This window comes from Dendrobates tinctorius, unplaced genomic scaffold, assembly GCF_039654945.1.
Source record: "Dendrobates tinctorius isolate UK_male_01 unplaced genomic scaffold, ASM3965494v1 ptg000156l, whole genome shotgun sequence".
Lineage (NCBI taxonomy): Eukaryota > Metazoa > Chordata > Amphibia > Anura > Dendrobatidae > Dendrobates > Dendrobates tinctorius.
The window spans coordinates 5,672,096-5,695,761 of record NW_027361823.1 but is presented as its reverse complement, the minus strand read 5'-3'; the positions used below and the strand labels follow the sequence as shown (position 1 = coordinate 5,695,761).

Here is a 23,666-nt window from a genome sequence, read left to right as displayed (position 1 = left end):
ACTGAAAAGCATCAAACTAAGGCCACGTTCACACTATCTGTATTTGGTGAGTTTTTTACCTCAGTATTTGTAAGCCAAAACCAGGAGTGGGTTATAAATACAGAAGTGGTAACTTGTTTCTATTATACTTTGCCTCTGATTGTTCCAGTGTAAGGTTTGGCCAAGACCGTAGTCGTGGCCGAGGACTCCAGGGCAACAGTACCCTAGCCTCCCCTCACATAGACATGACAGTTTTCTGTCAGCATACCTATAGCTCCATTCTTCTCATCCTCAGAGCCTTCTCCAGGTGGCAGCACACCTTTATCTACTTTTTTGGCAGAAACAGAGACACAGTCCAATTCCAACTTTAAATAAGGAACTTTACTTATTTGTGTTCCCAGTCCGTCCAGTACAATTACAGCGTACACATCAGGTAACACACAATTTGCTTTCTTCTCACTCCCTATTTTCTCACTGTCATCTTCCAGACAGGAAAGATGTATATCTTTGTACGGTGTTAGCCAGTAGATAGAAAAATATTCAGGATTAAGAGTCCTCATTAGTTGATAACTTTTAATGGCTAACTGAAAAGATGGTAACACATTGCAAGCTTTCCAGACTACTCAGGTTTCTTCATCAGGCTGCTCTAATACAAAATCTGAAGTCACATATTTATGCACAATACAGCCTAGAAAAAATGCAATAGATAAGACAAGTGACGTGAAGCAGAACTATCAATATGGGAGAGGGAGAAACATAAATATAAACATTGGACCAGTTCATAGATAAGGAGTCCGGATGTTTTATGGTCCTCTGATTGGGGTCTAGTTCTGTGTTGTGATGCCCCCACAAGGTTTTAAAAGGAAATTCCATAGTTGATGTAAAAAGACATAAATCCATGCGACACATTCATTCCAGCACTGAGAGTGTCAAAGTTCGTCATAAATTTGTACTCCCAAACTCGTCTCTCTCTCTGAGAATTGAAGTTACCTTTCAATACCAGTAATTTCATATCCACGTTGCTGTGATCAGGGATACAGAAATGTTTTGCCACAGGTAGATCCATTCTTTTTTCTCTTATTGTGTGACGATGAGCATTCATCCTTGTTCTAAGTTTTTGCCCTGTCTCCCCCACATACAGACCCCCAGTTGGACATTTAGTACAAATAATTAAGTACACCACATTAGATGTAATGCAGGTGAAAGTACCTGGGATCTTGTAGTCCTGATGTGAGTTGGGGATCTTTATCTTGTCCGTGGTCATTATAAATGGACAGGTTTTACATTTTTTCTGGTTGCAAGGAAAGGTTCCTGTAGCTGTTGGAGAGGACAGGGAGCTTCTGACAATGATGCTTCTTAAATTTGGGGGCTGCCTAAAACACAGCAGTGGGGGGTCTGGAAAAATGGATTTTAATCGGGCATCTTTTTGTAGTAAAGATTGTAATTTCTGTGCAGCTCCCCTTAGCACCTCCAGATTTGGGTTGTAGGTGACTACTAGAGGCACTCGGTTATTTTCTTCTTTAGCTTTGTAATGTAGCAGGTGATTCCTTGACAATCTGGTGGCTCTTGTAATTTGGTTTTCAATTGTTCTTGGATGGTAACCCTGACTCAAAAAGGTCTTTTTGAGGCCTCCAAGGTGTTTGTCTCTATCCATGGGGTTGGAACATATGCGATTGTATCTGATGGCTTGGCTATAGATAATAGAGTTCTTTATGTGTTTTGGATGGAAACTGTCCCATTTAAGGTATGTTGGACGGTCGATTGGCTTCTGATACAGGGATGTCTCTATTTCATTGTTTTTTAGCTTAATGATGGTGTCCAAAAAATTAATCTCAGTACTGGAGTAGTTGAGTGTTAAATTGATGGTGGGATGAAATTGATTAAACTGTTCGTGGAATGTCTTTAGCTGTTGCTCAGACTCCGTCCAGATGATTAAAATAGATCCTGTTGTCAAATTCAAAGTAATTGTGGGTGAGGATGAATTTTATAAGTTTCACCACAGCATCAGCATCAGTCCCTGTGTTTTCCATGAAGAATTTGCAGGCATTTAAACCATCTTGGTGTGGAATATTAGAGTACAAAGATTCCACATCCATGGTGGCCAGGATGGTTCCTTCTGGTAGAGGACCTATTGAATTTGACAACAGGATCTATCTACAGGAGACTGGCACAGCTATAGGAAGTAAAATGGCTCCACAGTATGCAAATCTTTTCATGGCCAAGCTTGAAAGCGACTTTTTATCCTCATGCCCCACCAGGCCCCTGGCCTACTACCGCTTCATTGATGATATTTTAATCATCTGGACGGAGTCTGAGCAACAGCTAAAGACGTTCCACGAACAGTTTAATCAATTTCATCCCACCATCAATTTAACACTCAACTACTCCAGTACTGAGATTAATTTTTTGGACACCATCATTAAGCTAAAAAACAATGAAATAGAGACATCCCTGTATCAGAAGCCAATCGACCATCCAACATACCTTAAATGGGACAGTTTCCATCCAAAACACATAAAGAACTCTATTATCTATAGCCAAGCCATCAGATACAATCGTATATGTTCCAACCCCATGGATAGAGACAAACAACTTGGACGCCTCAAAAAGACCTTTTTGAATCAGGGTTACCATCAAGAACAATTGAAAACCAAATTACAAGAGCCACCAGATTGTCAAGGAATCACCTGCTACATTACAAAGCTAAAGAAGAAAATAACCGAGTGCCTCTAGTAGTCACCTACAACCCAAATCTGGAGGTGCTAAGGGGAGCTGCACGGAAATTGCAATCTTTACTACAAAAAGATGCCCGATTAAAATCCATTTTTCCAGACCCCCCACTGCTGTGTTTTAGGCAGCCCCCAAATTTAAGAAGCATCATTGTCAGAAGCTCCCTGTCCTCTCCAACAGCTACAGGAACCTTTCCTTGCAACCAAAAAAAATGTAAAGCCTGTCCATTTATAATGACCACGGACAAGATAATGATCCCCAACTCACATCAGGACTACAAGATCCCAGGTACTTTCACCTGCATTACATCTAATGTGGTATACTTAATTATTTGTATTAAATGTCCATCTGGGGGTCTGTATGTGGGGGAGACAGGGCAAAAGCTTAGAACAAGGATGAATGCTCATCGTCACACAATAAGAGAAAAAAGAATGGATCTACCTGTGGCAAAACATTTCTGTATCCCTGATCACAGCAACGTGGATATGAAATTACTGGTATTGAAAGGTAACTTCAATTCTCAGAGAGAGAGACGAGTTTGGGAGTACAAATTTATGATGAACTTTGACACTCTCAGTGCTGGAATGAATGTGTCGCATGGATTTATGTCTTTTTACATCAACTAAGGAATTTCCTTTTAAAACCTCGTGGGGGCATCACAACACAGAACTAGACCCCAATCAGAGGACCATAAAACATCCGGACTCCTTATCTATGAACTGGTCCAATGTTTATATTTATGTTTCTCCCTCTCCCATATTGATAGTTCTGCTTCACGTCACTTGTCTCATCTATTGCATTTTTTCTAGGCTGTATTGTGCATAAATATGTGACTTCAGATTTTGTATTAGAGCAGCCTGATGAAGAGACCTGAGTAGTCTCGAAAGCTTGCAATGTGTTACCATCTTTTCAGTTAGCCATTAAAAGGTATCAACTACTGAGGACTCTCAATCCTGAATATTTGTCATCTTCCAGAACATTCCCGGGATGTCTCATCCCGTTCAGCATCACAGCATCCTCTTTGTCCAGCTTCACCATTTTTAGGAGTTCCCCTATCTGTTTCGGCCCAGACAAAAGGGTGTCTGCCCACGGAGCAAGTTGCCTCATAATGAGCGACCTGTGCTGCCCTACTGCTGCCAACTGTCTCACTACCATCTGTAGTGTAGTCATCTGCACTGCTATGTTCTGCGCTGCTGTGATCTGTGCGGCTGTGATCTGCGCTGCTCTGTTCTGCAGTGTTGTCATTGGTGGCCCTCAGGCCCTGAACGGCTGGGCCCATGTCCTTAACGTTACGAAGCTGACAGCCCTGTCAGAGCGCTCCAGTCCAACTGATTCAAATCTCAGCTGTTCCCCAGCTTAACGGCTGTTAGCTCCTCCTACTTTAACTATTTATAGGCTGAGTATGCTCTCCACCCCCATCTAGCGGCCTAACTGCTGGGGTACTACGCTTTCCCTACAGTTATAACAGTAGTTATACATAGCATTTACATCAATATACATTACACTTTTATCCCTTAAGGTAATACACAGAATAGTGTAGCAGTACCTATGTGACACATACCTAATGGTAATACACATGAACGAGTAGCAGTACCAGTAAAATACGAGAAAGATGTAAAAGATAAAATAACATTTTCCATTCCCTTACACCACTCCTGGTTTTGGCTTACACAAAGTGAGGTAAAATACCAAATACTGAATGTGTGAACATGGCCTAAGGTTGGAGTTACACTAAACCTATGAAAAATTGGTATGAGTCTCCCTGCAGAGAGTTGCATGAGTGTAATGCAACTGTCATGCGAGTACAATCTGATTTTTCAAACCTAGCATCCGATTTATATCTGAATGCAGTGCGATTGCTATCTGATTGCAATTAGATTTTAACATGAGCTATTACATAGAGCAATTCTCTACATAATTTACCCATCGCTTTCAAACGAAATATTCTTCAAAACACACATAGATAGATAGATAGATAGATAGATAGATAGATACTAGATAGATAAGCAGTTTAGCAGCCCCCATTACTAATCCCATAGTCATATTGTATAAAAACACAGACACCCAGAAAAAAGTCCTTTAAGTGAAAGAATGATATAGACTCCTTTAATACATCTTAATTAAACCATACTTAAGACCTCGCCCATTCCACCAGTGCCATTGTTGTCTGCAAAAGTTAAAAACCAAACAATATTCCTCACCTTTCCACAGAGGTGATGATAATCCTTTTGTCCCATGACTGATCTAGCTCTTCTACATCTAGATGGCATGCTGCATGGTTGCATGATGCGACCATACAGCCTGCCATCCAGCAGAGACACTGAGCAGCATGTGCTCAGTGTCTCCCTGTGAACTTCTATTCCCTGTCTGATTGCACCTCGAACGTGAGAAAGTTCTCCCGCTCGAAGTTCCTACTTGTTCACAGCCAGTGAACTCACTTCATCTTTCTGATGTCAGTGTGAGCGGTGTGGGACAAATGGATTATCATCATCTCTGCGGAAAGGTGAGGAATATTGTTGTTTGTTTTTTTAACTCTTTTGCTGACAACAATGGCATCGGTGGAATGGGCGAGGTCGTAAGTAGAGTTGAGCGACTTTTGGTTTTTTAGGGTCGCGTTTCGTTTCGTGAAACCCGACTTTTCCAAAAGTCGGGTCGAGCAAGATCGTCCGATTATAGGGAAAAGTCGGGGTCATCCCGAAACACGAAACCCAATGTAAGTCAATGGGGAATAAAAGTCGGCAGTGAGAGGAGGACAGGAAACACACCTACAGTGCCCATTTGAATGCCAAAAGCATCAATTCTTCTTTCTTAAGCTTGTCAACCTTAATTAACTTCATAATACAAGTTATGCACTGAAAAATGGGGGTTATTTGGCTACAAACTGTGGGGGGGGAGGGCTGGCTCCAGGTTTTCATGTGCCCTGGGCGAAAGAGCGCCCCTTTAACACATACCACAACTCATCATGCTCCGATACGGCAGAGAAATAGCGGTATAGTACAATGAAAAATACCTCACTTTTTACATCTCATGACGAGGCCCATCTATTTCTCCATACAGAATCATTGGTCCCATATAATGTTTGAAACAGTATATGATGAGCTCCACATAATGCTACAGTATATGTTGGTCCCCATGGATGAAGCTCCACTGTCTTATGGGCCCAAATAATGCTCCAAACATAATGGGCCCCATTTCTAATGCTCTAGTGTATAATGGGCCCTGTAAATGCTGCTCCAGTGTCTGATGTCCACCTTTGGAATGTTCCAGTGTATGGTGGGCCCCATCTATCATTCTCCAGAGTATAGTGCTCCCCAAAAATTGCTGTCCCAACATTGAAAACAATCAAATAAGTCTCCTCGCTAGGGAATCCCTGTACTTGTCTGGACAGGTGCTGTAGCTTGCTTAACAGCTCGCCAGCCGTTCTCACGCCCAGTATGGATTACACGTGATTGCACAAAGGTGAGAAAGGGTACCGTATCCCCAGATAACATGTATGGATAGCGTACACATTCAAAATATATGTCTCAGGAGGCAGGCTCAGACGGTGTTAGGCCCAGTATGGATTGCACGTGATTGCACAAAGGTTAGAAAGGGTACTGTATCCCCGGATAACATGTATGGATAGCGTACACATTCAAAATATATGTCTATACAGCATGAGGCAGGCTCAGATGGTGTTAGGCCCAGTATGGATTGCACGTGATTGCACAAAGGTTAGAAAGGGTACCATATCCCTGGATAACATGTATGGATAGCGTACACATTCAAAATATATGTCTATACAGCATGAGGCAGGCTCAGACGGTGTTAGGCCCAGTATGGATTGCACGTGATTCAACAAGGGTTAGAAAGGGTACCGTATCCCTGGATAACATGTATGGATAGCGTACACATTCAAAATATATGTCTATACATTATGAGGCAGGCTCAGACAGTGTTAGGCCCAGTATGGATTGCACGTGATTGCACAAAGGTTAGAAAGGGTACCGTATCCCTGGATAACATGTATGGATAGCGTACACATTCAAAATATATGTCTCAGGAGGCAGGCTCAGACGGTGTTAGGCCCAGTATGGATTGCACGTGATTGCACAAAGGTTAGAAAGGGTACCGTATCCCTGGATAACATGTATGGATAGCGTACACATTCAAAATATATGTCTCAGGAGGCAGGCTCAGACGGTGTCAGGCACAGTATGGATTTGACGGCCCAGATTACACAGCGGAGGAGCAGGGAGAGGTAAAGATTGCAAATGCTGGGGCCCTGCCCAAGCAAGGGGGGCCCACTCGTGGGCGTCGGTACTGGCACTGGCCCCCTCATAGTACAGCGGTGTGTCTGACGGCGGGTGTGCACCACCACCGTCAGAGACACTTGATTGCACTATGAGGGACCCTGTGCCAGTGCCCGCGCCCAAGAGTCGGCCTACCCACCTGTCCAGGGCAACGGCACTCGCACGGTGTCGTGCGGTAGGTGGTGACCCCGGCCATGGGGGGGGAGGCAGCACAGTTAGGGAGTTTTAGAAAGTGGCATATGTTGATGTTGGACATTCAGCTGATGCAAAAGGCGAAATAGGTGAAGTACCAGGAAGAGGTGGACCAAAGCAAGCCATTTTTCTGTCACCCTATGTGTCATCAGGGGAAGGTGGGACAAAATCCTTGGAAACCCATGCGTGGTTCATTTTAATGAAGGTTAGATCATCCACATTTTGGGTTGACAGACGGGTCCTTTTTTCCGTCAGGATTGATCCAGCTGCACTGAAGACTCTTTCCGATAGCACACTTGCAGCTGGGCAAGCGAGCTCCTGTAAGGCATATTGGGCCAATTCAGGCCAGGTGTCCAATTTAGCGGCCCAATAGTCAAAGGGGAATGACCTGTGTGGGAGAACATCGATATGGGAGGAAAAGTAGTTTGTTACCATAGTTGACAACTGCTGTCTCCTGTCACTTTCCATCGATGCAGTATTACCAGTTGTGTGAGCGGTATTTGAAAAATCAGTCCACAACATTGTCATGAAACCCCTGTCTCCAACGCCACTTCTGCTGTGTGCACCACGAACACCTCTGCCAAGCTGCCCCCGGCCCGTACGGCTCGTGTGAGAACCATCACCGCTGCTGTGTGCTGGGAATGCCTCAAGCAACCGATTTACCAGAGTTGCTTGTTTATTAGCCAATATTAGGTCAAGGTTCTCCTGTGGCATGATGTTTTGTAATTTGCCTTTATAGCGTGGATCCAGGATGCTGGCCAACCAGTAGTCGTCATCGTTCATCATTTTGGCAATGCGGGGGTCCCTTTTTAGGATCCGCAAGGCATAATCTGACATGTGGGCCAATGTTCCCGGTGTCAATGATGCACTGCGAGTGCTGGGTGGAGGAGCACTTTCTGGCAAATCCACATCCCTCCAGTCACGCACAAACCCTGTACCAGACCTTGCCACGCCAACATTTTCACTTGCCCCACGAGATGCATCCTCCTCCCCTAAGTAATCATCCCCATCATCCTCCTCCTCCTCCTCTTCTTCCTCCACCTCGTCCAGGAGAGGTCCCTGAGCAGACAATGGCTGAATGTCATCAAGGATTCCCTCCTCCTCTTCCTCCTCATCAACATTGGCTGCAGACGCCTGCTCCTTAAGGTGCGTCAAAGTTTGCATGAGCAGAAGCATAAGTGGGATGCTCATGCTTAGGATGGCGTCGTCTGCGCTTACCAGCCGTGTGCATTCCTCAAAACACTGAAGGACTTTACAAAGGTCTTTCAGCTTCGACCACTGCACACCTGTCAACTCCATGTCTGCTCTCAAAGTGCCTGGCCGTGTATCCTCCCACAAATGCATTATGGCCTGCCTCTGCTCGCACAGCCGCTCCACCATGTGCAGGGTGGAGTTCCACCTTGTTGCAATGTCGATAATGAGGCGGTGGTTGGGAAGGTGGAGCAATCGCTGCAGCTTCTGCATACGAACGGAGTGTACAGGCGACCGGCGGATGTGCGCGCACAGTCTTCGCACCTTCTGGAGCAGGGCTGTTAACTCCGGATAATTTTTGAGGAAGCAGTGCACCACCAGGTTCAAGGTGTGAGCCAAGCAAGGTATGTGGCTGAGTTTTGAAAGGGCTATGGCTGCCACAAAATTACAGCCGTTATCACTAACTACCTTGCCTGCCTCAAGATGTACACTGCCCAGCCATGACTCAGTTTGTCGCTTCAAGTACTCGGCCAGCACCTCGGCGGTGTGTCTGACGCCCAAACACATCATCTGCAACACAGCCTGCTGACGCTTTTCACTAGCTGCTCGATAGGGGGACACATCGTGTGCAACAGTGGCAGCTGCAGATGGAGTGCTCGTACGACTGCGCTCTGTGGACGAGCTTTCGCTTCTGGAGGAGGAGGAGGAGGGTCGAACGCCTACAGCCAACTGTTTCCTATACCGTGGGCTAGGCAGCACTGTCCCACCACCGCTGTCCCCTGTGGACCCTGCATCCACCACATTAACCCAGTGCGCAGTGATGGACACGTAACGGCCCTGGCCATGCCGACTGGACCATGCATCAGTTGTGAGGTGCACCTTTCCGCTCACTGACTGCTTGAGTGCATGGACAATGCGGTCTTTCACATGATGGTGGAGGGCTGGGATGGCTTTGCGAGAGAAGAAGTGGCGACTGGGTAGGTCATAGCGTGGTACTGCATAGGCCATGAGTTCGCGGAAAGCTGTGCTTTCCACCAACCGAAAGGGCATCATCTCAAACGAGATTAGTTTGGCAATGTGGGCGTTCAAACCCAGTGTACGCGGATGAGAGACTGAGTACTTTCTTGACCTACTCATAGTGTCTGGGACTGTGAGCTGGACTTGAGAGCTGCATATGGTGGAAGTAGCGGTGGACAGGGCGGACTGAGAGAGGGTTGATGATGGTGATGGAGTTGGTGTTCTTTCTGATGGCCTAGAATCAGTATTTCGTTGATATAACAGTGGGATTCCCTGACTGCTGTGGTCTTGCAACGACACCTCAACATTTGCTGCTAACCGGTGGGCTTACAGTGGGGGAAACAATGTAGCATTGCTGACTACCTTCGTTGTGATCAGTTGCACATGTGGCACTTGAGGTTTGGTGTTGTGTCCACGCTTGCAAGTGCATGCTGGTTAAATGTCTAAGCATGCAACTGGTATTCAAATTTTTCAGATTTTTCCCTCGGCTAAAGGTCTTTGCGCACTTCTTACAGATAACCTTGGCCTGATCATGAGGATTTTGTTCAAAAAAGTGCCACACTGCACTCTTCCTACTTTGGCAGACATTTTGCGGCCTAGCACGCTGTGATCTTTTGACCCTCTGGACAAGCTGTCCAGCAACTCTTGATGTTTGGAACCTGTCTTTGGAGTGCTCCGGGCCTGCCAGATAACAGCTGTTGCGATGTCGATGTCTGCTGTGGATGCGCCTCATCTGAGCTATTGGAAGCAGCACCCTCTTCCCCCAATGGATGCCAATCTGGGTCAACAACTGGGTCATCCATCACCTCCTCTTCTATGTCATGTGCACCTTCCTCTGTGTCACCGTGTATGGTGGTATAGTGTGCGGGAAGGGGCACCTGAGTCTCATCAGGGTCAGAATCTGGCTCTGTACACTGCGAGGACAATGTAGTGCTCTGAGTGAATGTACCAGCAGAATCATCCATCAGCGGCTGTGCATCAGTGCACTCCATGTCAGATTCATCTTGGCCTGGGTAATTCACCATTTGACTTGATAATCCAGGCATGGTATGTGAAAACAGCTCCATGGAGTAATCAGTAGTATGGCCTGCATCATCCTTCAATCTTGGTTGGGGTGAAGGACACAAGGAAAGGTGTGGTTCATGAACATGAGCCTCCAATGACGACTCAGTGCTTTTACTTTTTACAACTGAAGAAGAGGAGGCGATAGAGCTGGAGGCTGAGTCAGCAATGTAAGACAAAACTTTTTCCTGATGTTCTGGCTTTAAAAGCGGTTTGCCAACTCCTAGAAAACTAAGCGTTCGAGGCCTTATGTAGCCAGACGATGACGCAGGGTCAGCACCTCCTGCATTCGGTCCTATTTTGCTCTTGCCACTACCATCAGATCCACCACCAACACCATCATTACCAGCTGCCAACCCCCGCCCAATTCCACGGCCTCTTCCACCAGCCTTCCTCATTTTTGGTAGAAATGTAGACAAAATCCAACAAACTATATAGTAATGTAAAACAAGGTACAAGGTGTCTATAGGGCAGGGGAGATTTTGAATTTCTGCACACACTTGTGGACAGTGGACACTTTTGGATTGTGTGAGGCCCACTGATATCTGAGCGCTATGTGACAGGCTCGATGGCACAGCTGTGACAAAAGTGACTAGAGGATAAGGGAGATTTTGAATTTCTGCACACACTTGTGGACAGTGGACACTTTTGGATTGTGTGAGGCCCACTGATATCTGAGCGCTATGTGACAGGCTCGATGGCACAGCTGTGACAAAAGTGACTAGAGGATAAGGGAGATTTTGAATTTCTGCACACACTTTTGGACACTGGACACTTTTGGATTGTGTGAGGCCCACTGATATCTGAGCGCTATGTGACAGGCTCGATGGCACTGCTGTGACAAAAGTGACTAGAGGATAAGGGAGATTTTGAATTTCTGCACACACTTGTGGACAGTGGACACTTTTGGATTGTGTGAGGCCCACTGATATCTGAGCGCTATGTGACAGGCTCGATGGCACAGCTGTGACTAAAGTGACTAGAGGATAAGGGAGATTTTGAATTTCTGCACTCACTTGTGGACAGTGGACACTTTTGGATTGTGTGAGGCCCACTGATATCTGAGCGCTATGTGACAGGCTCGATGGCACAGCTGTGACAAAAGTGACTAGAGGATAAGGTAGATTTTGAATATCTGCACACACTTTTGGACACTGGACACTTTTGGATTGTGTGAGGCCCACTGATATCTGAGCGCTATGTGACAGGCTCGATGGCACAGCTGTGACAAAAGTGACTAGAGGATAAGGGAGATTTTGAATTTCTGCACACACTTGTGGACAGTGGACAGTTTTGGATTGTGTGAGGCCCACTGATATCTGAGCGCTATGTGACAGGCTCGATGGCACAGCTGTGACAAAATTGACTAGAGGATAAGGGAGATTTTGAATATCTGCACACACTTGTGGACAGTGGACACTTTTGGATTGTGTGAGGCCCACTGATATCTGAGCGCTATGTGACAGGCTCGATGGCACAGCTGTGACAAAAGTGACTAGAGGATAAGGGAGATTTTGAATTTCTGCACACACTTGTGGACACTGGACACTTTTGGATTGTGTGAGGCCCACTGATATCTGAGCGCTATGTGACAGGCTCGATGGCACAGCTGTGACAAAAGTGACTAGAGGATAAGGGAGATTTTGAATATCTGCACACACTTTTGGACACTGGACACTTTTGGATTGTGTGAGGCCCACTGATATCTGAGCGCTATGTGACAGGCTCGATGGCACTGCTGTGACAAAAGTGACTAGAGGATAAGGGAGATTTTGAATATCTGCACACACTTTTGGACACTGGACACTTTTGGATTGTGTGAGGCCCACTGATATCTGAGCGCTATGTGACAGGCTCGATGGCACAGCTGTGACAAAAGTGACAAGAGGATAAGGGAGATTTTGAATTTCTGCACACACTTGTGGACAGTGGACACTTTTGAATTGTGTGAGGCCCACTGATATCTGAGCGCTATGTGACAGGCTCGATGGCACTGCTGTGACAAAAGTGACTAGAGGATAAGGGAGATTTTGAATCTCTGCACACACTTTTGGACACTGGACACTTTTGGATTGTGTGAGGCCCAATGAATATCTGAGCGCTATGTGACAGGCTCGATGGCACAGCTGTGACAAAAGTGACTAGAGGATAAGGGAGATTGGATTGCTTTTAAAAAAGCAGTTTGCGGAGCAGTGGGTAAACAGCAATGCCAGCCTGTCAGGAAGCCTTAGAAGGCAGCCCAGCAACCAACACCACTGATACACCACTATATAGCCTCCCCTTGCACTGCACACACAGTGACTGGTGTGTTGTGCAGGCCAAATTGCTAGCAGCAGAAGCAGTTTTTTTTTCTTCTCAGCAGGACAAAAAAAAAAAATTGGGATTGCTTTTAAAAAAGCAGTTTGCGGAGCAGTGGGTAAACAGCAATGCCAGCCTGACAGGAAGCCTTAAAAGGCAGCCCAACAACCAACACCACTGATACACCACTATATAGCCTCCCCTTGCACTGCACACACAGTGACTGGTGTGTTGTGCAGGCCAAATCGCTAGCAGCAGAAGCAGTTTTTCTGTCTTCTTCCCTGCCTAACGCTCTCCCTACAGAATCAGCAGCAACCTCTCCCTATACTAAGATCGGCAGAAGTAAGATGGCGGTCGGCGTGCACGCCCTTTTATACCCCCTGTGACGCCCACCAAAGCAAGCCAATCACTTGCATGCCCTTCTGAAAGATGGTGGTGACCCCTGCCTATGTCATCACGTTGCCCAGAGTGTCCGTGGATCCTGATTGGCTGAAAAAGAGCGCAAAACAAACTTTTGAAACGCGACTTTGGCGCGTAAGTCGCCGACCTCGTGGCCGACCTCATCCTAGGTTGGGTTTCGTTTCATGAAACCCGACTTTGCCAAAAGTCGCCGACTTTTGAATTTTTTCGACCCGTTTCGCTCAACTCTAGTCGTAAGTATGGTTTAATTAAGATTTATTAAAGGAGTTTGTGTCATTCTTTCAATTAAAGGACTTTTTTCTGGGTATCTGTTTTTATACAATATGACTGTGATGTTTTCTCGCATAGCACTCGGACGTATTCTACTGTAATGTGACTCCGGCCCAAGACCAAAGACCCTGCACAATGGGAAGATGTTAGTGATGCATGAATGAAGAGATACGTGTGGTTAATAATTTGGACTGAAGCGGGTGTATATCTGATGGAAATGTACTGAAAACATAAAACATGCAGTGTACTGTATAGGAAACCATCAAAAAAGAAAATCCTCCACAATCACCAAATATTATAAATTCAATTCAGAAATGTATTGGACAAGAAAAAACATGAATAAAGACAGGTGAACAGACACAGTGGTCAGCCCATGGCTGTTTCACATTCAGATGGTGTTTTCTCAAACATTACACTTTGTAATGAAGTTGTACAATTATTCTATGCCTGCTTCATTATATTAAAGAGGACCTGTCAAAAGTCCCCAGTTTTTGCACTAATTTTATTCCCACTGAGTATTCTCTCAGTTTTTTGTTGTTTGTTCATACCAAATGCAACATATAGTGTGAGAGATATGGGCCTTTTATTTAGTACTAAATTCTATGATCTTTATCTAAGGGGCAAGGTTCATGGAGTAATAATGTGACTAAAGACATGCCTCAGAGAATCCTGATAAACACCACCAAAATTAGCAGTAACTGAAAAACCTCATATCTCTGGCCCATATGGTGTATTAAAAAAAAAAGAAAAAAACACTATACTCCGGGGAGCAGCAGGAATAAAGGAAGAGCAAAAACTTACCCCTTTTAACCAAAATCTTTAAGATTTTGCACTACTTAATTAACTACTCTTATGCGATAGTATTTGGATTTTTTGTTTATAGCACTCTGTGCAACTCTACAACATGGAATATTTGTTCGTGTGTAGTGGAATGTCTTTTTACATTATCCAGTAATTAGGTCTGGAATTTTATATCTTTTTATGGGCTTTTTTTTAAAGGCATATCCCAAAATGTATTGTTTTTGGCTAATGCATATTTAGACCTGAAAAAAAGACAGCCACATGCCCCTATAATCTTAGTTTATGCTTCCCTCTATCTTTCTTATTTTTTTGTTTTCCTATGATGCAGTATTTTATTCACCAGAGCTATCCTGCTGCTCTGCTCTGAACCCATGATCACCCTGCATGTCCTTGATGTTGTAAGAACCTCTTTGTCCTCTTCTGAGTGTCGCCAGCAATGCCACTCCACTATTATATCTTCTGTGAACATCACTGATGATCGATGAGATAAATGACCATCAATTGTTATAGCCTTGACGTCAAGTATTAACTTCTGCACTTCTTAAATCATTTATACCTAAAGCACTGTTATCATTGATGGTCCTGGTGGTTTTCTTGCTTGGCTGCAGCTGTTATACAGCCAAGAGGCAAACCGTCAGTGTTGGGTAGTGGCTTGTATAGACATAGCCCACGTTCATACATCCACTATTTGGTCAGTAATTTACATCAGTATTTGTAAGCCAAAACCAGGAATGGGTGATAAATCCAGAAGTGATGACTAGGGATGGTCGAACCCAAACTGTAAAGTTCTGGGCCCGTACCGAACACATAGAGTTTGGACACAAGGTCCCGAACACGGGTTTCCATGGGAAACCCATGTTAGAGTTCGGGTCCAGGGCCTGTAAAAGCATAAAATTAATAATAAACATAACTATACTTACCTGTCCAGCCACGGGCACTCCCATCCCGCTGTCTCCCGGCCGCATCTGCTTCCGGGGCCACTCATTAACCTCTGGCGGTATTCACTGCACTCGGCAGTATTTGGCTTTTTCTGGCAGCGTTCGTGCGGTGACATCAGGGTTCAAGCCTCAGTCCGACATAGTCCACATGGATAGCAATGTCAGCCCTGCTACATCACTCTGTATAGACAAGCGTCTATGCAGAGCGAGAAGCAGGCTGATGCTGACAGTGACAGTCAGAGTTCACCCGAGTTCATGGCACTCCACTTAGTGTTACTGGTGCCCAACTCAAAATTGTTTGTTTCACGTATTTTATATGCTGGCACATGTTAGGGACTGATGTATATCATATATGACTGTACATTTCTGTGTATTTGTTATCACTGGTTAAATCAATTATAACAATCCACTCTCCAATTTTTTTTTTTCACAGTGGGTCATCGAAAGAAGCATTAAAGCCTCGTTTACTACAACTTAAATGTCAATTTACTTGGAATCTTCTTCTAAAGAACACGGATCCTGATGAACTAGAAGACAGATTGCATTACCAATTGGAATTTCTTGACACCAAGAACAAATACATGGTGCACAATTTCCTGGCCTATGCGATGCATCTGAAAAAGGACTACACAGAAGCTATACTCAATTTAGAGATGGCAGAAGAAATGATTAAAGATATGAATAAAGAAAACAATCCGGATGGGGCTGATCAAAAATATTTGGTGACTTATGGAAATTATGCCTGGGTGTACTACTACATGAAGCAGTATGAAGATTCGCAGAAATATGTAGATAAAGTAGAGCAGATTTATAAAGAACTGCAAGATAGACAAGACATAGCAGAAATCTATGGGGAAAAAGGCTGGTCACTGCTAAAATTCTGTAGAAAATATTATGAAGAAGCAAAACAATGTTTTCAGAAGGCTTTAGAGCTAGAGCCAGAAAATCCTGAGTGGATCACAGGATATGCAACAGTGGTCTATAGACTGGAAGGTTTCAATAACAGAACATGTGCTGCTTCAGAATGCAAATCACTAGAGTTATTGAAAAGTGCAGTAGAGAAGAATCCAAATGATGCCGTGGTGAAGGCGCTTCTTGCATTAAAGCTGCAAGACCTAAACAGAACTGGTGAGGGAAGAAGATATATTGAAGGAGCCTTAGAACAAGCCCCAAACTCTCCATATCTGCTCCGTTATGTTGCCAAGTTTTACAGAAGGGCTGGGATGGTAGATGAGGCCCTGCGCGTCCTAAAAACTGCAGTAGACCTCATCCCAACTTCTGGATTTCTTCATCACCAAATTGGACTATGTTACAGAAAAAAGTATTTTATTTGCAAAAAAGGGTTTGGAACCAGGAACCCTTATAACAGACAAAAGCAACCAGCAGAATTAAATGGCCTTATCCAAAATGCCATCTTTCATTTTGAGAAAACGGTGGAGTACAAGAAAACATATGTATTCGCAAATGTAGACTTAGCAAATATGTATAGTGAAGCAAAGGAATATCAAAAAGCAGATGAAAGATTTAAAACTGTTTTGGCATTCACCAATCTTACAGATGAGGAGAAGCAGCAGATCTATGACAATTATGGACGGTTTAAAGAATACTGTATGGGGTCTGAATCTGAAGCCATCGACTACTATAAAAAGAGTCTGCAGATCACTGTACTTTCACAAGAGAGAGAGTCAAGTGAAAAGTCTCTAAGAAGAATTTCTTCAAAGAAGATTAGAAACAATATTCGTGATGCTAAAGGTTACGCTTTGCTCGGCTTTGTCTATAAGACTAAAGGAGAAAGAAATGATGCAATTGATAGCTATGAAAAAGCCTTAGAATATGATCCTTACAATGAGGAATATGTGACTGAGCTATGTGAGCTAAAGCTGATGATATAAAAAAAACAAGTGAAATAGTTTTTTTTTCCTTTCATAATTTTGTAAGCTCTGGTTGAATTATATCTAATTTACATCTTTATGTTAGGTGCACACGGTGTGGATTCTGCTGTGGAATTTTCCACGCAGATTTTGCAAAATCTGCAGGTAAAATGACCTGCGTTTTACCTGCAGTTTTAGTGCAGATTTATTGCATTTTTTGTGCAGATTTCCCCTGCAGTTTTCACCTGCAGATTTCTATAATGGAGCAGATGAAAAACTGCTTCAGAACTGCACAAAAGAAGTGACATGCTGCAGTTTTAAATCTGCACCAAATCTGGGTGGAAAAATCTGCAGCATGTGCACAGCATTTTTTGTTTTACATAGCCTTAAATGGTACTGTACATCACTTGCAGTTCTGCTGCAGTTCTGCAGGGCCAAATCTGCACACGCTGTGGTTTTTGCTGCAGTTTTGGCCGCAGCAGAACTGCAGCAGTTCTGCAGACAGTGTACAGTAGCATGTTATCCTATGGGATTTACAATCTGCTGTGCACATGCTGCGGATTTTTAACTGCGGAAAAGCTGCGGTTTTGAATCTGCAGAAAGAAATGACATGTCAATTCTTTTCTGCGGATTCTGCTGCGGTTTACCATCTCCTCCATTGTAGAGGTGATAAACCGCAGGGAAAACCGTAGTTCCACAGATAAAAAATCTGCAGACCAATCCGCAGTGTGTGCACTTAGCCTAACTGCCTTAGAATTGATATTTAGCTATTTTTATGTGTATAGGTTTGTAGCCATAAGTATTCGCTAAAGGGAACCTGTCAGCAGGATTGTGCACAGTAACCTACACACAGTGTCAGGTCGGCGTCGTTATACTGAATAAAATGATACCTTGGTTGAAGAAATCCGTCTTGGGCTGTTTCTTAATCTTTATTTTCTGTTTTTTGTTAATGATATGCTCGTGTCCTAAGGTGGGGTTTGTGTATGTGGTGCTCTGATTAGATATTCATAATGCAGACTGCACTGATCCCTAACTGACCTGCCCCCAAGTTTGCATAATGAATATACTAATGTGTGTTTGAAAAAAAGCATGTCACTTAATCAAAATGGTGGTGCTTGCGCACTTTCTCTTATCGGTTAGTCTTATTATCTTCCTGTGTTTCAAAGAAAAAAAAAATCTATCACGTTCCGATAATGCTACTGTGCAAGCGCTGCCGCTAGCTCCTTGTTGTATGTATGTACACTACAACAAAATGGTGCTGGTGGTGGCGCTTGCGCAGTAGCATCTTTCAGTACGCGATATATGCTACTGGGCATGCGCAGCCTCTGGTGCCATTTTGTGGTAGTGTAAAAAATTTTTTACTGCAGCAACAAGGAGCCGGTGGAGGCGCTTGCGCAGTAGCATCTATCTCATATCAAGAGGTGCTACTACGCAAGTGCCACCCCGGCGCCATTTTGTAGTGTATATTTTTTTGGCTGCAGCAGTAAGGAGCCGGTTGCGGCGCTTGCGGGATGATTTGCCATTTTTTATTGGTAACATTTTTGGGCACATGACATTTTTTGACCGCTTTCTATTCCGATTTTTGGGAGGCAGCATGAACAAAAATCAACAATTCAGGAATTGGTTTTTTTATGTCATTCCACGTGTGGTAAAATTGATAAGGCAGCTTTATTCTTCGGGTCAGTATGTTTAGAGCGATACCACATTTATATTTTTTTATGTTTTGGTGCTTTTACACAATAAAAACTATTTTACAGAAAAAATAATTATTTTTGCATCACCTTATTCTGAGAACTATAACTTTATTATTATTTCCCTGATGGAGCTGTATGGCATCATGTTTTTTGCAGGACATGATTATGTTTTCAGCTATACCAATTTTATATACATTCATCTTTTTCATATTTTTTTTTTTTACTCTGTTCACTTGTTTAATGTTTTTTACTTTGTCCCACTATGGGACTTTCACTTTTTGCAGGAGTGTTGCTATGCTTTACAAACTGTCAGCGCTTCACTGACCAACAAACTTGCTAGCTCTGGTGACCCGGATTTCGTCATGACGGCACCGGGTTACCATGGCAAAGATCGGCCCCTCGCGATGAAGGGGGGGTTGTGATCGTAGTGCAGAGAGGGCGACCTCCCTTTACTTGCCTACTATATATAGTACTGTGATCAATATCGATTGCAGTATTTAGGGGGATTTAAGTGCCAGCTGTCAGAGTCAGCTGAAACGTGGGGGTGATCTCACGTGCACAGCTTCTGTAAGTGCAAAATCGCTATGACGTACAGTACAGACCAAAAGTTTGGACACACCTTCTCATTCAAATAGTTTTTTTTATTTTCATGACTATGAAAATTGTAGATTCACTCTGAAGGCATCAAAACTATGAAATAACACATGTGGAATTATATAATTAACAAAAAAGTGTGAAACAACTGAAAATATGTCTTATATTCTAGGTTCTTAAAAGTAGCCACCTTTTGCTTTGATTACTGCTTTGCACACTCTTGGCATTCTCTTGATGAGCTTCAAGAGGTAGTCACCGGAAATGGTTTTCACTTCACAGGTGTGCCCTGTCAGGTTTAATAAGTGGGATTTCTTGCCTTATAAATGGGGTTGGGACCATCAGTTGTGTTGCGCAGAAGTCTGGTGGATACACAGCTGATAGTCCTACTGAATAGACTGTTAGAATTTGTATTATGGCTAGAAAAAAGCAGCTAAGCAAAGAAAAACAAGTGGCCATCATTACTTTAAGAAATGAAGGGCAGTCAGTCTGAAAAATTGGGAAAACTTTGAAAGTGTCCCCAAGTGCAGTGGCAAAAACCATCAAGCGCTACAAAGAAACTGGCTCACATGAGGACCGCCCCAGGAAAGGAAGACCAAGAGTCACCTCTGCTGCGGAGGATAAGTTCATCTGAGTCACCAGCCTCAGAAATCGCAGGTTAACAGCAGCTCAGATTAGAGACCAGGTCAATGCCACACAGAGTTCGAGCAGCAGACACATCTCTACAACAACTGCTAAGAGGAGACTTTGTGCAGCAGGCCTTCATGGTAAAATAGCTGCTAGGAAACCACTGCTAAGGACAGGCATCAAGCAGACTTGTTTGGGCTAAAGAACACAAGGAATGGACATTAGACCAGGGAAAATCTGTGCTTTGGTCTGATGAGTCCAAATTTGAGATCTTTGGTTCCAACGACAGTGTCTTTGTGCGACGCAGAAAAGGTGAACGGATGGACTCTACATGCCTGGTTCCCACCGTGAAGCATGGAGGAGGAAGTGTGATGGTGTGGGGGTCCTTTGCTGGTGACACTGTTGAGGATTTATTCAAAATTGAAGGCATACTGAACCAGCATGGTACCACAGCATCTTGCAGCGGCATGCTATTCCATCCGGTTTGCGTTTAATTGGACCATCTTTTATTATTCAACATGACAATGACCCCAAACACACCTCCAGGCTGTGTAAGGGCTATTTGACCAAGAAGGACCGTGATGGGGTGCTACGCCAGATGACCTGGCCTCCACAGTCACCAGACCTGAACCTTATCGAGATGGTTTGGGGTGAGCTGTACCACAGAGTGAAGGCAAAAGGGCCAACAAGTGCTAAGCATCTCTGGGAACTCCTTCAAGACTGTTGGAAGACCATTTCTGGTGACTACCTCTTGAAGCTCATCAAGAGAATGCCAAGAGTGTGCAAAGCAGTAATCAAAGCAAAAGGTGGCTACTTTGAAGAACCTAGAATATAAGACATATTTTCAGTTGTTTCACACTTTTTTGTTAATTATATAACTCCACATGTGTTAATTCATAGTTTTGATGCCTTCAGAGTGAATCTACAATTTTCATAGTCATGAAAATAAAGAAAACTCTTTGAATGAGAAGGTGTGTCCAAACTTTTGGTCTGTACAGTATCTGTAACAAGGTGGCACAGGGTAGTAGTCGTGGGCGAGTCCACTACAGCAGAATCATAAAATGTCAGTTCTAATCAGTCCTGCTGCTGTTCTCCACAATGGGACGACGTCCTCCGGATGAACCACGCTTCACACTGTATAGGGCCCAACAGTGGCAACTTGTATTTTAATAACAAGATGTAGAAATAAACAAGAGATGGATGATTCCTAATCTGTTCCTAGACACAGTAACGGCTGCAGCAGCAAAGTCCATGACTCTCAGTTAACTCTCCGGAACTAAAGTCTCTGGTGGGGCACATATCCAGTCCTTGTGCCCAACGGTCCTGGCAGCCTATGTCCTCTCCAGCCGGGGGTCAGTCCCATCCCAGATGGGGACACACACATCCCCCCAGATGGGACAAACATCCTGCCTCAGGCAGTCATGCCTGGGCTCTGAGCAGGAAGCAGCCACTTCCTGCTACTTGGGCTGCTAGCTTAGCCCACCAGGTTAACCCATGCTATCCCTAACTCTAACAACAGTACATACACAGGAACATTACACAGGACATTGACAACAAAGCATAACAGCAGCAGACATGACATTATTGAACATTATCAGAACATTAATAGAGTAACATACAGGTACACCATCTGGGCATAATAATAATAATAATAATACTTTATTTTTATATAGCGCTAACATATTCCGCAGCGCTTTACAGTTTTGCACATAACTGTCCCTGATGGGGCTCACAATCTAAATTCCCTATCAGTATGTTTTTTGGAGTGTGGGAGGAAACCGGAGTGCCCGGAGGAAACCCACGCAAACACGGGGAGAACATATAAACTCCTTGGGCATGGTATGAAGTGGACAGGACAAGGCCATAGGAGAGCGGGGAAGTGATGAGGTTCTACTCCACCTCCTTACATATCCATACATCCTAGGTCGGTAAGTACCAGGTGACTATGACATATAGAATCAGAATAGTAGAGTTGGAAAGGACCTCCTGGGCCATCTGGTCCAACCCCCTGCTCAAAGCAGGATTCACTAAATCATCCCAGACAGATGTCTGTCCAGCCTCTGTTTGAAGACTTCCATTGGAGGAGAACTCACCACCTCTCGTGGTAGCCTGTTCCACTCATTGATCACCCTGTCAAAAAGTTTTTTCTAATATCTAATCCGTGTCTCCTCCCATTGAATTTCATCCCATTGCTTCTAGTCTTTCCTTGCGCAAATGAGAATAAAGATGATCCTTCTACAATGTGACAGCCCTTAAGATATTTGCAGACAGCTATTAAGTCTCTCTCTCAGTCTTCTTTTTTGCAAGCTAAACATTTCCAAATCCTGTAACCGTTCCTCACAGGACATGGTTTGCAGACCTGTCAACATTCAGGTCGCTCTTCTCTTATCTTGCTCCAGTTTGTTGATGTCTTTTTTAAAATATGGTGCCCAAAACTGGACAGTATGAGGTCTGACCAAAGAGGAGTAAAGGGCAATAATGACTTCACGTGATCTAGACTGTATACTTCTGTTAACACATTCCAGAAATATGGATACGTCAACGGTTGTAAAGGGGTTAGGTCCATATTCCATGCTGCAGGATCTGGAGGATGAGCAGCAGCAGGAAGATGTAGAGGGGAACAGGCAGTTGGCACAGGCAGATAACCAGCGACACATTGGAATGGCGACAGCACTGTTGGGTGTGAAGACCAACCCTCAAAGTGCTCATGAGCAAGGTAAGTGTGGCGCCCCTGAGGGTTCAGTTGCCACAGAGATACTGCACCTCCTCCTGAGGTGTGGTACCCCACCATTCAGGTAAGGTGGAGACCCCTGACCACGCTCCAACACCTGCATACCACACAACACAGTAGTGTAGCAAAGCACCCTTTGGTGGCTCCCTGCTTGGAACACGAAGCGTGCTGGGAGGCGGGTGGAGTTAGTTGTCACCAAACGAGCGGGAAGAGTTTAGGATTTAGTCAGTCTGACAGGGTCAGTGGAGGAGTGAAGATCCCCTGAGTGGGATGGATGAAGGAAGTGCTGCAGCCGACCTCAGTGACCTGGGTCCGTTGGCACAGGAAAGAGACATTGATGGAAAGCCTAACTCTCTCCATAAGAAAGAAGGATTAGTACGGAATGTAAGGAGAGGAGGACTAAGGATTAGGGTTAGAACAGAACCTTTCTCAAGTTCACAGCGCAAGGCCGGGGTCCGGTCCCCGAGGTTGTATGAATACTAATGGTCCTGCAGCAGACACCAGAGGAATAGAAGTTGTCACCACTTTATTCCCACATCAGACTTTGGGGCACAACAGCAACGAGAGTGAGCCGGGACTTAGTAGCAAAGAGTCCCCGAAGCAGGCTACAGCTGTCTGCCGTACAAGTAGAGTTCATAGGAACATCTGACAGGAGGAACTCCAGTGTAACTCAGTACTGAGAGTACTTCACTATAGGCGCAAAAGGGAGACGTTCAGAAAAGGCACATATGTTGGCGGAGTGTTGGAACGGAGTACTTCATCTTACCTGGAAGTTGGCTGAGCCCCGGACCTGGAAGATACGGTACCGAGGCGGGCACCTGTATGCTCAACAGACTGTGAGTAAAGCTTTGGAACTACATGCCCTGGTGTCCTCCGCTTATTACTGTGCCAACCCACTCAGCACTGCTACATCTCGGTGCCAGACACTACACTCTTTCCCTTAACACCTATCTTCTTCATCT

At 44.4% G+C, this 23,666-nt stretch overlaps 1 protein-coding gene across 2 annotated transcripts in view; it reads left to right on the top strand.

Annotated features, from left to right (window-relative positions):
- LOC141051291 (interferon-induced protein with tetratricopeptide repeats 5-like) overlaps positions 1-17,965 on the top strand; it is a 54,256-nt gene extending 36,291 nt beyond the window's left edge. For both annotated transcript variants that reach the window (XM_073548180.1, XM_073548181.1), the window contains one exon: positions 15,624-17,965. In XM_073548180.1, the coding sequence (XP_073404281.1) occupies positions 15,624-17,082 (1,459 nt within the window). In that variant the 3' untranslated portion in view covers positions 17,083-17,965. The remainder of the gene's footprint in view (positions 1-15,623) is intronic.
- The last annotated feature ends 5,701 nt before the right edge of the window (positions 17,966-23,666 follow it).